The 13,496-nt window shown below is 51.4% G+C and overlaps 1 protein-coding gene across 1 annotated transcript; it reads right to left on the bottom strand.

The window, feature by feature from the left end:
• Positions 1-1,602: 1,602 nt before the first annotated feature.
• FOXL2 (forkhead box L2) lies at positions 1,603-2,730 on the bottom strand (the record flags this gene model as incomplete). Its single annotated transcript, XM_080934118.1, has 1 exon — positions 1,603-2,730. The coding sequence occupies one exon, from the start codon at positions 2,728-2,730 to the stop codon at positions 1,603-1,605; it is 1,128 nt and encodes a 375-aa protein (XP_080790244.1).
• Positions 2,731-13,496: the final 10,766 nt, after the last annotated feature.

Genomic DNA, 13,496 nt, shown 5'->3' with positions numbered 1-13,496 from the left:
AGTAGCCTCAAGCAGGGCCGGGTATCTTTGCCGGCGTTAAAACAGCCGCAACAGACCAGCAATGACACAGAAAAACAAACAATCTCCAGAAAAACAAAGCAGTAGCGACAGCCCAAAGCGCCTGCCACCCGGGTCGCCCTCAACTCCTGTCGGTGTCACTTTTAAAAGAACACAATTTTGCTCGAAAGGCTCGCTCTTTTTAGCTAGCTCGCAGCTGAGCTAAGGCGTAAAAAGAAATCATGTAAGTTCGTGTTAAAAGAAAAAAAAAGAACAAAAATTTTATTTGGAGATTGACAAGGGACGCCCGCACACAGAAACAAACACAACAAAAGTGCTCTCGTTCCCTCTAGAAAATTTGGTCCCCGGAAAGACATTACTCAACCACCAGATCACGGGATTTCGGGCTAGCGGGCTGGGGCCACAAGCCCGTGTGGGCCGGCCGTGGAGTTTCACATTTCTCCTTCCGAAGGAGGAAGAGGCAACACATTGGAAAAACAAAAATCAGGGATGGGAATGTTATCCGGGCGGTGTGTGCCAGTCAGCCAGTGATCTCTTCTGGCATCCGGAGCTAGAATCGGAAGATCCGGGGAAATTTGTTTTGAATTTAATTTTTAAATAGAGAGGAAAACTCCCAATTTGTCGTGGAAACCTTCTTTTAGCTAGTTATTTTCTCCGGCCTTTGAACATAGCCTAATGAAGTCACCACGGGAATTCTTACACAAATCTCCCAGCAGGGACGATGAAGAAAACTAAAACTTTTGATTTTGTTTGTTTGGTTTTTAGCAAACTCCACTTCGTGTTTTTTTTTCCCCCGGTGAATGCTTTATTCTCTTTTTTTCTTAAAAAGTATATTTAAAAAAATATCTTCAGAAGCATCACCAATCTTTTATTTTTATAAAGACCTGGTCTGGAGGTGCCCGAAGCGGTGCGTTGCGGAGTGGAGGTACCGCGGCCTCGCGAGGCGCAGGGGATGAGAACCCCGTTACAGGCCGCGGAGCGAGGCTGTCCCTGCTCCAGCCCGGGGCTCAACCCCCGCCCCGCCCCGTGGGCCCCTCAGCAAGCGGCTTCTGATCAGTTCCAGGAGGGATCGCAGAGCGACCGGACTCGTTCTTTCCGTTCTCCGGCCGTGTGGGTCCCACTACCCCAGCAGCCTAGCACTTCTAGCCGCAGACAGCAAGGCAGTCGGGGTGGGAAGAGGAAAAAAAAATCGAGCGTGAGTCCACCGACCTGGAAGGCCAAGAGGTAAACCGTGCCACGGACACTTCGACTGCACCTCGGCCGGGGACTCACTCCCTGCGGTGACTCTGGGACTCCAGGAGGAGAGGAGGCCTGCGGAAAGCACGGAGGGGGCGGCCTCGGGACAGCAGCGCGGGAAGGCAGAGGCCGCGGTGGGGAAGAGCACCGGGGGGAGCAGCGAAGGCGACAAAGCGAGTCGCAGGAGCTGGGCGGACGGAGGAGGCGCGGATGGCTGGGGGTCGGGGGCGGGGGTGTCTGCATCAAGAGGCTGTCCCGTAGTGCGCGCAGTCCGGCTGGCTGCTGTGGCTTCGCCCCGAGCTCGGCTCCTCCACCTCCGGGAGAGACCGCGCCGGCGCGCGGTGGCACTCAGAGATCCAGGCGCGAGTGCAGCGCGCCCGTCTTGCTGTCGTGGTCCCAGTACGAGCAATGCATCATGGCGAGCTCGGGTTGCCGGGCGCAGGCGAACTGCAGGCCGGGCGCGCTCGTGGGCGCGGGGGCCGGGGGCGCGGCGGTGGCCGGGCTGGCCGGGCTGAGCTGACCCGGGGGAGGCGCGGCAGCCCCGTGGTGTGGCGGGGCTGGCGGGGGTGCGGCGGCCGCGTGCAGATGGTGTGCGTGAGGGTGCGGGTGGGGATGCGGCGGCGGCGGCGGCGGCGGGGGCGCGGCGGGAGGGCCTCCCAGGCCGTTGTAGGAGTTCACGACGCCCGGAGGCAGCGCCATGCTCTGCACGCGCGAGTACGGCCCGTAGGAGGCGGCGGGGCCGGCCAGCCCCTTGACCACCGCGGCTGCACCGGGGCTGCCCGGGCCGGCGGCTGCTGCGGCTGCAGCGGCGGCTGCCGCGGCCGCCGCCATCTGGCAGGAGGCGTAGGGCATGGGCGAGGGCGGCTGCGGCAGGGGCCAGGAGTTGTTGAGAAACCCCGATTGCAGGTACTTGGGTGGCGCCAGGTAGCCGTAGCCGTCGGCCCCCGCGCCCGGCACGCCGCAGCCGCCCGCCGCGCCTCCGCTCCCGAAGAGCCCCTTGCCCGGCTGGAAGTGAGCGGGCGGCGGCCGGAAGGGCCGCTTCATGCGACGGCGGCGCCGGTAGTTGCCCTTCTCGAACATGTCCTCGCAGGCCGGGTCGAGCGTCCAGTAGTTGCCCTTGCGCTCGCCGCCGCCCTCGCGCGGCACCTTGATGAAGCACTCGTTGAGGCTGAGGTTGTGGCGGATGCTATTCTGCCAGCCCTTCTTGTTCTTCTCGTAGAACGGGAACTTGGCGATGATGTACTGGTAGATGCCGGACAGGGTGAGCCTCTTCTCGGCGCTCTCCCGGATCGCCATGGCGATGAGCGCCACGTACGAGTACGGGGGCTTCTGCGCGGGGTCCGGCTTCTCCGGGGCTGTCCCGCCACCCTTGCCGGGACTCGGCGGCGACGCCTCGGCCTCTTTGACTGCGCGCCCGCTCTCCGGGGCCAGCAGAGTCCCCGCCGTGTCCTCGGGCTCCGGGTAGCTGGCCATCATGACAAAAGCCGGCTCTCCACGGCACGGCAGCCGGGGGGCTGTGCTCTCCCGGCGCAGGCTTGCCTTGCAGGCGGGCGCAGGAGTGTGCGCTCGCCGCAGAGCCTCTAACTTGTGCAGGCTGCGGGGACCGGCGGCCTCGCGCGGCTCTCGCTCTCTTCTCTTTTTCCCCCGGGGAGCGGTCGGCGGGAGTGGAAGTCAGCCTCTGGCCATCGGGAGTCTGCCCAACAGCGAGGGGCTCCGGCCCCGCCGCCCCTCCCCGTCCAGGCCAGTCCCCGCCTCGGTGGGTTTTCTTGGCTGAGCTTTCCCCTCCCCCCACCGCCCGGTTTCCCGAGGCACGACCCGCGTCTCTGGCGCAGCCGCCTCCTGGAGTCCCTAGTGCGCCAGGAGCTTCGCTCCGTTCTGATTCGTATGGGCTCCGCCGAGTTCCGCTTGCGTCAGGGGCCTTCGCCCCTATAGCGGGGCAGCCATCAGCGCACGGGCGAGTTCATCTCTAAGTCTCTCTCTCTCTCTCTCTCTCTCTCTCTCTCTCTCTCTCTCTCTCTCTCTCTCTCTCTCTCTCTCTCTCTCTCTCTCTCTCTCTCAAACGGCCAGCAGAGCTTGGACCAGCCTTCCCCGGCCTCCCGGGGCCCCGCCGACAGCGGGGTTTACGCTTTCGTGAGTCCTTGAAATCCACGGGTGCTTGCTTCGCCGAAGGCCCTGGTTGGGGCTAGCTGCACCCGGCCAGTGCCCCGGAACACAGACCCCAGAGAGGAGAGGTGATCCAAGCCTTCTGGTAGCTTTCAGGTGAAAGAAAATAAACCCTTTGCTGTGCGCTTCAGGCTGTGCTGAGGCTAGACTTCTAGTTCTGAGGCTTGGGGAGGGGCGAGATGGCGAGGGGGCCGGACCGGGGTGGAGTGGCCGAACTCTGCGGCAGCTGGAGGTAAACCAGCTCAGGGCTCCTGTCACGGAAGGCAGAAGCTTTGGCCTGCTCTGTCCCTCGAGCTCCCTGGGCCCGAATGAGACTGGGGAGAGGATCGCTTGGAGGAGGCAACCAGGAGTTCCGTTGGCATCGACGACGCTTCGCTTCTCTGTGCTGCTGTGGATGTAGGGGCCAGCTTTCTCCTTGGAATTCGCCTTGCAGTTCCACAGTTTGGGTGTGTGTTTTAAAGATTTAATGGTGTCCCTTGTACTCTGGCTTAGACACAGATGAGGATATTGTCGAGGGGCTTTGGGGACTGTTGCGTGCACAAGTGCCACGCGTGGAAGACATGGGGCAACATCTGTTCTTAAGATCCATGAAATACCGCGCAAGAGCAAGTGTGCTGTTCAGAAACCCAGGTATGCTTCCGTACAAGGTGTGAGAATTATATTTGTTTATTTCAGCTTAGTGAGGCGTACAAATCAAGCAACGGGGTAAACATGGTTCGTGGATATAATGTCTTCTTTTTTTTTTCTGTCTTTCTTTTTCTTTCCCTCCCCTTACAACCTTTACCAGCCTCTTCCCCTTCCGGCGTAGGTGAGGAAGGAAGGACTCAAAAGGAAAAGGACAGGCTGCTGAGGTGCTTGCTCGCACCTCAGTCATGAATGGGCTGTAGTTCTCATGGTCTTTCCCCTTGTTTTTAAAATAATAACAGAAGTCTGGTGGGGATCCAATTACATCTTCAAGAATAGAAAACGGACTTAGAGGAATTCCGTGCCAGCACAAAATCAGGTGTGCCTGCCACTCAGCCTTAACACAAGTTTGCAGTCTTGGGAGAGTGAGAGGCTGGGAGAGAGGGATCAGACACCTTGTGAAGGGTGATGGTCTGAAAGAAAGCCGACCTGAGTCAGCGATTGGCATGTCTAGGTGGCTGCTCAGTGCCTGTTTCTACTGCTTTCTCTCAGGCTGCTTGAACTTTAAGAGTTCTCCAGAATCCCACGAGCCCACATTGGCCAGTGACTCCAGCATCCCAAAGATCACTTATCTACACTGTGTGTTCCCCACTCTCCGATGAAGGAAAAGGTGTGTGTGTGTGTGTGTGTGTGTGTGTAACCCAACATCTCAAAGATGACTCCAGAGAGATCATCAGGGCAAACCCGGCCTAGCCACGAGGATGGGAGGGAGCTAGGCTTCTCCAAAGTTTTCTGGGAAGAGACCCACTTCTAACCCTTATTGATAAATTTCCCAACTGGCCTCGTGTTTTTCTAAGCTATCTCTCACTGCCCTGAGCACACTCAAGATGTACAGCGCTTCTTCAGAATTTGTCTGCTTTCTGAACAGGCCTGCAGGTGTTTGTCTTCTTCCTCAACCTCAGGCATGCCTGGGCTATGGGTCTGGGCAGGGGTGAAATATTTGGTCCGGACCAAAGAGGACGGAGGTCAGTCTCTCCATTTCTCATCTTTTCTTTCTTCTTCTTTTTGTTCTCTCGACCACCCAAGCTGACCCTGGGTCTCATCCCCCACCCCCTCCATGGGCTCCATTTCCGCTGCTCCTCAGCAGCCAGGTGTGACGGCACTGTGGCATGTGTCATCGCTTCCCCGAATTCCTCTGTCGGCTCCCTTTTCAGTCTTTAAGGAGCCCGAGGTGTGTGTGTGTGTGTGTGTGTGTGTGTGTGTGTGTGTGTGTGTGTGTGTGTGTTGGGAGTGGTGCTCAGAGTCTCTTTACTTTTTTTTTTTTTTGTTTGTTGTTGTTTTTGTTTGTTGTCTGAGTGGAAACGAGAGAGTCACGCATTCCCGGGGAACTGACTTCTTGCTGTCCTTTGCAGGGTCAGCAGCCCAATCCCAGGTGGAGAAAGGGTGCCTCCTGTGTATACAAGGCTGGGGAACAACTGCAGGCGCCTGCAAGGATCACCTTTCCGACCCTGTGCGTCTGGCCCTTAGTAAGCAACCAGAGCTAAGAAGACTAAGGCTAAAGTGCGTGCCTGTTTGGCGGTCCAGCAGGCAGTGGATGCTGCAAGCACACTTTAATTTACTTCTCACTCCTACCCAACCCCCTTAGGCAGGCTGGGTGGGGCCCCAGGTCCTGACTACAGTGGGATTCTGTTCCTTCAGGCCCGTTCTGCAGAAGTTGTGCGGGCAGCTGGCTTTCGCCCGCTTTATTCTGACAAGGCTGGGCACCGTCCTCTTCGTGGTCCCCTGGCCTGCGCCCACCGCCAGCGGCCTCGGTTTTGAACCTTGCGGAGCTCCGGAGCTCCACGTTTCTCTGGCCGGGTTTTTCAGGAGCCCTCAGCGCCTCCAGATCCCTCGTGCCTCCGGAGAACTGCCTGCCTTGTCAGGGAGCCTCGGACAGAGCAGCCTCTCAGTCTTCAGGTCTAGCGCTCTGAAGTCTAGTCGCTCTCTGATCAAGATGCTTTTCTCCGGTGCTTCCTGCAGCTGAAGCACCGCAGACCGCTAAGAGAAGCAGGCTGCTGTTTGCCCAGCACTGTTTAGGTCGGACTCAGCCCCTCAGCTGGCTGCTAGTACCTCAGATCCTCTTTCTTATCGGTCCCAGCCATAGTTCCTGCCAGAAGAGAAGAGCCAGGAGGAGGCTGAAGACCTCTTTTGTGCAAGTTGCCTCTGCAACACATTGGAAAGAGGAGAGCTTCCGTAGGGGGTTCACTCCCTACCCACCTCAAACTTCACACCTACAACTTAAGCTTTCGCATAGGTCTCTCTAACACACAGTGTTTCCCCCACCCCCCACTCCCCAGCAACCCCAAATCCTCTCCATCCCTTTTCTCCCCCAGCCTACCTGTTGCAAATCCTAGTTCAGATCCTGAACGTTTTTAGTAGAAGTGTGTTAAATGGGGTTTTGGATTTTAGGCCTCTTTACACACCAGCATGCCCTCCCATTTCATGGCTTTCCAGAGGCTTGCTCCATGTGAGGGGAATTCCATTTTGTGAACATCTGCCAGACAGTGGGTCCAGAGACCCAGTAGTGTTCTCAGGACATTTGCAGATCGGGCCAGGGTCCTTTTGTCTCTCAGTACCATAAAGAAGATGCCACTGTCTCCCTTCTTGAAGCCCAGCCTGAGCATCTCTCTCCAGTGTTTGTTCGGGGATGGTCACATGTTCTAGACCGAGGCACTGACTTGAAGATGCTGCACCTTGTTCTGGAAAGTGCTCCCAGGAGAGGGTTTGTGGACAGCCAGAGGGCAGGAAGTGGGTTTGTGGACAGGGTCTTGGTGGTGGTGGTGGTGGTGGTGGTGGGGAGTCAAGATAAGCCAACTGCTGTCCCCTCGGAACCACTTCTTATCAGGTCTCCGAAGAGGTCATATGCAAGGGCTTAACAGTCTGAGCATCCTTCCTTAGGACCCTCTATAGACTAATTGAAGCCTTGCTGGGCTCTGGGATTGTGATTGGACACAATTACTGGCATACTGCTGTGGCAGCACAAGCTGGGACAAGCAGTCTGCATTTGGGGTCTTTGGCAGAGGATAACTGAGGATACTGGTGTGCCCCGTTTCAGGTACCTTTTGGTTTTGGCATTGGTGAAATTAAAGATCAGTGACCTGTCTGAACAGAAAGGGTACTGTTGTATGGACATGGAAACCCAGAAATATGCATGGTCCGTGTTAGCCCACAGAGGTACATGGTGTAGAAAGAATGGGGGTCCTTATGCCTGGCTCTGTCGTTTTGTTTTAGGACAAGGTCCCACTGTATAGTCCTTGCTGGCCTGGAACTCTCGTTGTAGACCAGTTTGGCCTTGGCTGAGATCTGCCTGCCTCTGCACGTCTAGCATGGGTATTAGAGGTATGTGCCAACAAACCGCACGGCACAGTCTGTTTGTAGCATTGGCAGGCTGGACACCACTACAGTGGGGCAGATGACAAAGGCCCATGTTTAACTCTCAATTAAACTAGCCTGGGAAATAAAGGAAGTCTTGCTTCACGGTTTACATTTTTTACCAGTTTTTGAAGAGCCCCCAAATACAGAAAGAAGACTTGCAGTACAAAGTCTCTTTCTCACTCTTCCTAAGTTACCTGTCTCACAGGCAGCCAGAGCCTCATGCTTTATGCCCATCCAAGCTCTCTTTCCACACTGCTACTTTCATAGTTACAGAGTACCCTGGAGTTTGAGACACTCCTCCTTTCCACTCTCAGATTTCAGTCCCCATCTCGATGCATTTTCTTTATAGAGCTGAGAGCGGCTGTGTTTCTGCATTTTCACTGTCAACCTGATTGAATTTCGAATCACATAGGAAACACTTGTGAGCATGTTTGTACTTGAGGGCATCCCAGGGACTGGGGCCCTGGACTGGATACAAAGAAGGGAGGAAGTGGGCAGATGGAAGATGGGAGGAAGTCAGCAGCGTTTATCTCACTGCTTCCTGGTTGTGGACACAATGTGACCAGCTGCCTCATGCTTCTAACTGCCATGCTCCCTACCATGATGGACTGTATACAACCTCAATCTGGGAGCCCAAATGATGGCTTTTATCATACATGCACACGCACATGACATATGTGTGTGTATAATTTTTTTATTTGTGTATGTGTATACCTACCCAGTGTGTGTGTGTGTATTTGTCTCTGTGTATATGTGTGTACATGTGTGTGAGTGTGCCTGAGGATTCCAATTAGAGTCCCAGGCAGTTGTGAACTTCCCAGTGTGGGTGCTGGGAACTGAACTTGGGTCCCCTGGAAGAACAGTAAATTCTCTTACTCCCTGAGCCATCTTCCCAGCCCCCCCTTTTTTTTTGCCAGATATGTTAGCACAACAACACAAAACTTAATTAACACAGTGGTGCCTAGGTTGTTTCCAAGCCTTTGCTTTCAAAAGCAATACTCCAGTGTGTACAGTCTTGTATACTTAATTTTGTAGGCATATCCATATATTTGAAAGCAACATTTTCCAGCAGTTATGTGTTGGTGTGTACATTTATGAGTCTGGTAAGTTATGCAAAGCTGTCTTCCTAGGAAGCACCAGTATAGGCTCTCATCAGCAGGGAATTAAAGTCTAGTTTCTTCTAGATTTCAGTACACACTTTAAGGTGCAGAAGAGGTTTCCCATGTAGACCAGACTTACCTCAAACTTGTGTCTTCTGCCTCTGCCTCACAAGCGCTGGGATTTGGAGGCATCTGCCAGCGCCACCCACTACATCTTTGCTTTTCAAGGTAGAGATCTTACAGATTAGCTGAGGACTCATCTGCATCTTCCTTTGGCTTCTTTCTGTCTGTTTCTCTCCTGGAGTGATCATCATGGCAAATTTGGTGTTTAACATTCCTGTACCTGTTATGACATGTGTACAACATGTGTATGCACCCGGGGCAATAAATCAAGTTCTGGGTTTCGTAGCTTTATGTAACTGGTATTTGGTTGTTCTAAAAGACACGTGCTTGCTTTTTTAATTTGACCATATGTTTGTGAAAAAATTCCTGGTCGATACACAAAGACAAGCGCTGTTCATTCTCCCTGTGTGACACCACTCCATTGTATGAACACGCTGTGGTTTATTTATCCATGTTCCTGTTGAGAGGCATTGGATCATTTCCTAGTCTTTACTGTTGCCCATAGCTCTGCTTTGGGCTTTCTTAGACATTACTGCTACTGGGCATTGTCTGCAGTTTGCCAAGGGTAGGAGTGTTGGGTCAAAGGTAACAGACAATAAGTTGCCCAGTTACTACCAAGCAGAGCCTCAGCTGCTGCCAGTGGAGCCTCCATCTTGCTGGAACCAGCAGGCAAGATGGAGCAATGGAAGAAAGTGTAAGCTTGGGTTTCAGTCATATCACTGACATCCTGGCTCTGTGATGTATTTGTTGGGCGGCTTTGGAATGGCTTCTTAACCTCTTTATGACTTGGTTCTCTCAAATGCAAATGCCAGTGGTGACAGTAGTAACATCCATGTTGTGGGCTTCCCAAATAGACAAATTGAGGTAGTGTATGTAAATATTTAGTATAGAGTCTGGCAGAAAAATCTCAGCAATCAGCATTCATAATATAAGTATTCTTTTTTTTTTTCCCAGAAAATACTCAACTTTATTGGAATAACAGAAACTTTCAATTTATAAGAAGGAAAATAACAGGAACCCAACACCACCTGGGAAGTGTCCCAGTCACATTACTGTTCTGATGGCACCTAGCATTTCTCTGTTCTGCCTGTGTTCCTCTCTGTTTCTCCTGGGTCTCTTTGTGTATGTGTGTAGGCTGGAGGTAGCCCTTGGGTGTTGTTCTTCAGGAACCGTATACCTTGTGATTAGAGACATGGTCCCAGCAGATTTGGGACTCATTACATAGCTGAGGCCATCCTTAAACTTTTGATCCTCTTGCCTCAGCCTCTGGAATTCTGGGATTACAGTTGTGTACTATCATGCTATGTCTGCTTTGAAGAAGACTACTTGGATACAACCACAGAGACATCTATCACTTCATTTTCAAGAATTTCAAGTTGTAGGCCAAAAATGTAAACACTGACGAGAACATAACGATCATACCATAATTGCCCCTAAAAGCTGAGAACAGCCTTTTTGGTATAATGCATACCCATTCAATGTTCATTTTTGCTCAGTTTGGTCAAGAGTTGGTTTGTCTAAGTTAGTGAATTCAAGCAAGACCTATACATTGCCTTTGGTTATTGTCTATAAAGTCTTTTCTTTCTTTTGCTATTGAAAACACTTGTCCCACCTCACTTCTAATACAACTGTGTGTGTGTGTGTGTGTTGGGTATTGTTCTTTAGGAACTATCTACCTTGTGTTTAGAAACATGGCTTCTCATTGGGACCTGGGACTTACCGATTAGTCTAGGTTTGCTGTTCAGTAAATCCCAGGGGTCTGATTGCAGTCATGTTCCACTATGCCTGACTTAAAATATAGATTCTGGTAGTCAAACTAAAGTTCTCACTCTTGCACACTACCAGCCAAGCTAGTTCTACAGCCCTTCTTCCTTCTTGTCATATATCTATTTAAGGTAGTGACCAGTTTGTAGTTCAGCACAATGGGATCATGCTGGTTGTATCCTGTGGCACCTCTAATCTTTATAGTCCCTGGATCTTGGTCGATGTTGTAGTTTGGGTCAGAAGTATCTCCCTGAAGGCCCAGCCTGTCGTCCTATAGGCAGAGACCTTTAAGTAGGCACAGCCTTAAAAGAAGAAAGCTAGGTCATGGTGGGTGGGTTGCCTTAGATATATCTTCTATAAGCTCCCATATTTGGACAATTGTTTCCCAGTTATTGGTTCCCAAGTTTGGGAGTTTATGGAACCTTTAGGAGGCAGAGCCTTACTGCTGGAAAAAGCATGTCATTAGGGGCTGGGCTTTGATGGTTTCTCTCTGGAGCTGTGAGCTGAAAGCCAAAATAAACTCTGTCCTAAGTTGCTTTTGGTCATAGCATTTTATCACAGTAACAGAAAGTATGTAACTGAGTCAAGGAGTGTGCCTATGAGGGGATGTCAGACCTATCTGGCCTCTTCCTATTTCTGCTTTCCAGAAAGTTGAGATCTTCTCTACCATAAGTCCCTGACATGATGCACTATACCACCGAAGCCCCACAGCAAAGGACTAAAGACTTCAAATTGAAACCTTCAAAACCTGGAGCAAAGTAAGCCTTGCCTCACTTAAAGATGATTTGTCTAGGGTGTTCACTGAATACCAGACTTTACAGAAGTGGAAGGCTAACATAGCAGGCCACAGGCTCACTCTGATTATTTTGGAGATTAAGAACTTTTACTCCTCCTGTGCAGTTCCACTGGGGAGAGGGTCATAGATGACACCGGTGTCTGCATTATTCTTATTATTGATTTTAACAATTACTGATGATCACTGCCTAGAGACATTATTCATTAAGGGTTGCAAAAACAGTGGTAATTTAATTCTATTATTCTCCAGGAATTAATGAAGCTGCTTTACAAAGGGAAACCTAGAAAGGAAACCAATAACCACGATTTGGGGTTGTGAAGGACAGGCAGGCTAGTGGAAAATTTTCTTATGTTTATAACAATGACAAAGAGATTCCAAATAACCACTTGGGAGACCACTGACCTCACTACTTGGAAGACCACTGACCTCACTACTTGGAAGACCATTGAACTCACCGGTTCTGAAAGGTCGGGCAGAATCTTCCACCAGAGAAGAAAGGGAAAGAGAAAGAATGACTGTCAAACACTCCAACTTCCCATCACACTCCTTGTCTCCTTGCTGACATGTGCTGCATGGGTGTTTTGCCCATGGGAGGAACAGGGAGTTCTGCTCAGCAGAACTCCAGGGAATAGGGCCCCACCATCCGTACCCCTCCAAACTCATGTTCTAGTGGCACAGGCTGGAAGACGCATAAAGGGGGGACTTGAGACTGGGCAAGCTGAGACGGCCTCACAGGTAAGAGTTGGGTCTCAGAGAAAGAATAAGAAGGATTTTGGTCATTCCCTATTTCCTGTGAGTGCCAGTGTCTAAGTCCAGGGAGACCATTAACTACACACTGACAGTGACCAAAATAGGTATCACATGCTCTGGGAGGTGTAAGCTATGGTCTTATTGTGCCTAAGATACCCACATATTCAGTATGGTTTAGCGAGGTGTCCACATGTCAGGAGGATAAGTGATATAGCCTCTTGGCCATCTCAGGATATCCATCTTCTGGGGGTTCTTCATGCCTACATTCTCCCTGTCTTCTTGAAATAGGGGTACATTCTTCTGGCTGACCTCCATGGACATAGCAAAATTGAGTTGCTCTTAGACTTTTTAAAATATGTTCATTTATTTTGAAAACTCACGATTAGCATGAATGTGTGTGTGTGTGTACATGTGGTGTGTGGTATGTATGATGTGGTGTGTGTGTGTGTGTGTGTGTGTGGTATGTGTGATGTGTGTGGTATGTGTGTGATGTGTGTGGTGTGTGTTGTGTATGTGTTGTATGTGTGATGTGTGTGGTGTTTGTGTGTGGTATGTGTGTGTATGATGTGTGTGTGGTGTGTGGTATGTATGTGTGTGTATGGTATGTGTTGTGTGATATGTGTGTGTATGTATGTGGTATGTGTGTGTATGATGTGTGTGTGGTGTGTGGTATGTATGTGTGTGTATGGTATGTGTTGTGTGATATGTGTGTGTATGTATGTGGTATGTGTGTGTATGATGTGTGTGTGTGGTGTGTGTGGTGTGTATGTGTGTGTGTGTGATGTGTGTGGTGTATGTGTGTGGTATATGTGTGTCTGATGTGTGTGGTGTGGTGTGTGTATGATGTGTGTGTGTGTGTGTGTGTGTGTGTGTGTGACCACAAGTGTGGGAACACAAGCACATACAGCTTGTATGGAGGTCAGATGACAGCCTTGTGCAGTTGCTTTTCTGCTTTCACCCTTCTGTGGATTCTGGGAATCAGACAGGTTGCCAGGTTTGCCTGGCAAGCCCCTTTATCTGCTGTGCCATCTGGCCGGCCCACAGATACTCAGTCTCACGGAACCTCTTGGAGGCCTCACTGGCCGGTTCTTGAATGGCAGCAGCTGGGCCCTCTTTGGGTTCCTGAGCACCTTGCCTGTGCTTCCTCCTATGGGAGAAATTGCTGTCCTGTGCTACCATTTAGTTGTTACATTTCTGTCTCCTCCCACTAGACTGTGGCCCCAGAGGGCGGGGCAGGCTAGCCCGTTCCCATCTCTGCCTCACTGTGTCCGCCTCCCACGTTGTGATGCCCGTACTAGCTTGAAACATCTGCACTCCAGTGACTTCCTGCCTCAGTTTACAGCAGCTGAGATTACAGACTTCTGTCACACCCGACCTCTTTCTCATCTTTATATTATTCTATTTATAAGGTTCATTTATGTGTGTGAGCTTTGCCTTCGAGTATGTATGGGTGTGAAGCTGGTGTGTGCCTACGAATGGTTGTGAGCCGTCTTTAGGGTACTGGGAAC

Source organism: Micromys minutus (genome assembly GCF_963924665.1).
Source record: "Micromys minutus genome assembly, chromosome: 21".
NCBI classification, from domain to species: Eukaryota; Metazoa; Chordata; class Mammalia; order Rodentia; family Muridae; genus Micromys; species Micromys minutus.
Note: the sequence above shows the minus strand (reverse complement) of the source record. Positions and strands in the feature narration are given on the sequence as shown.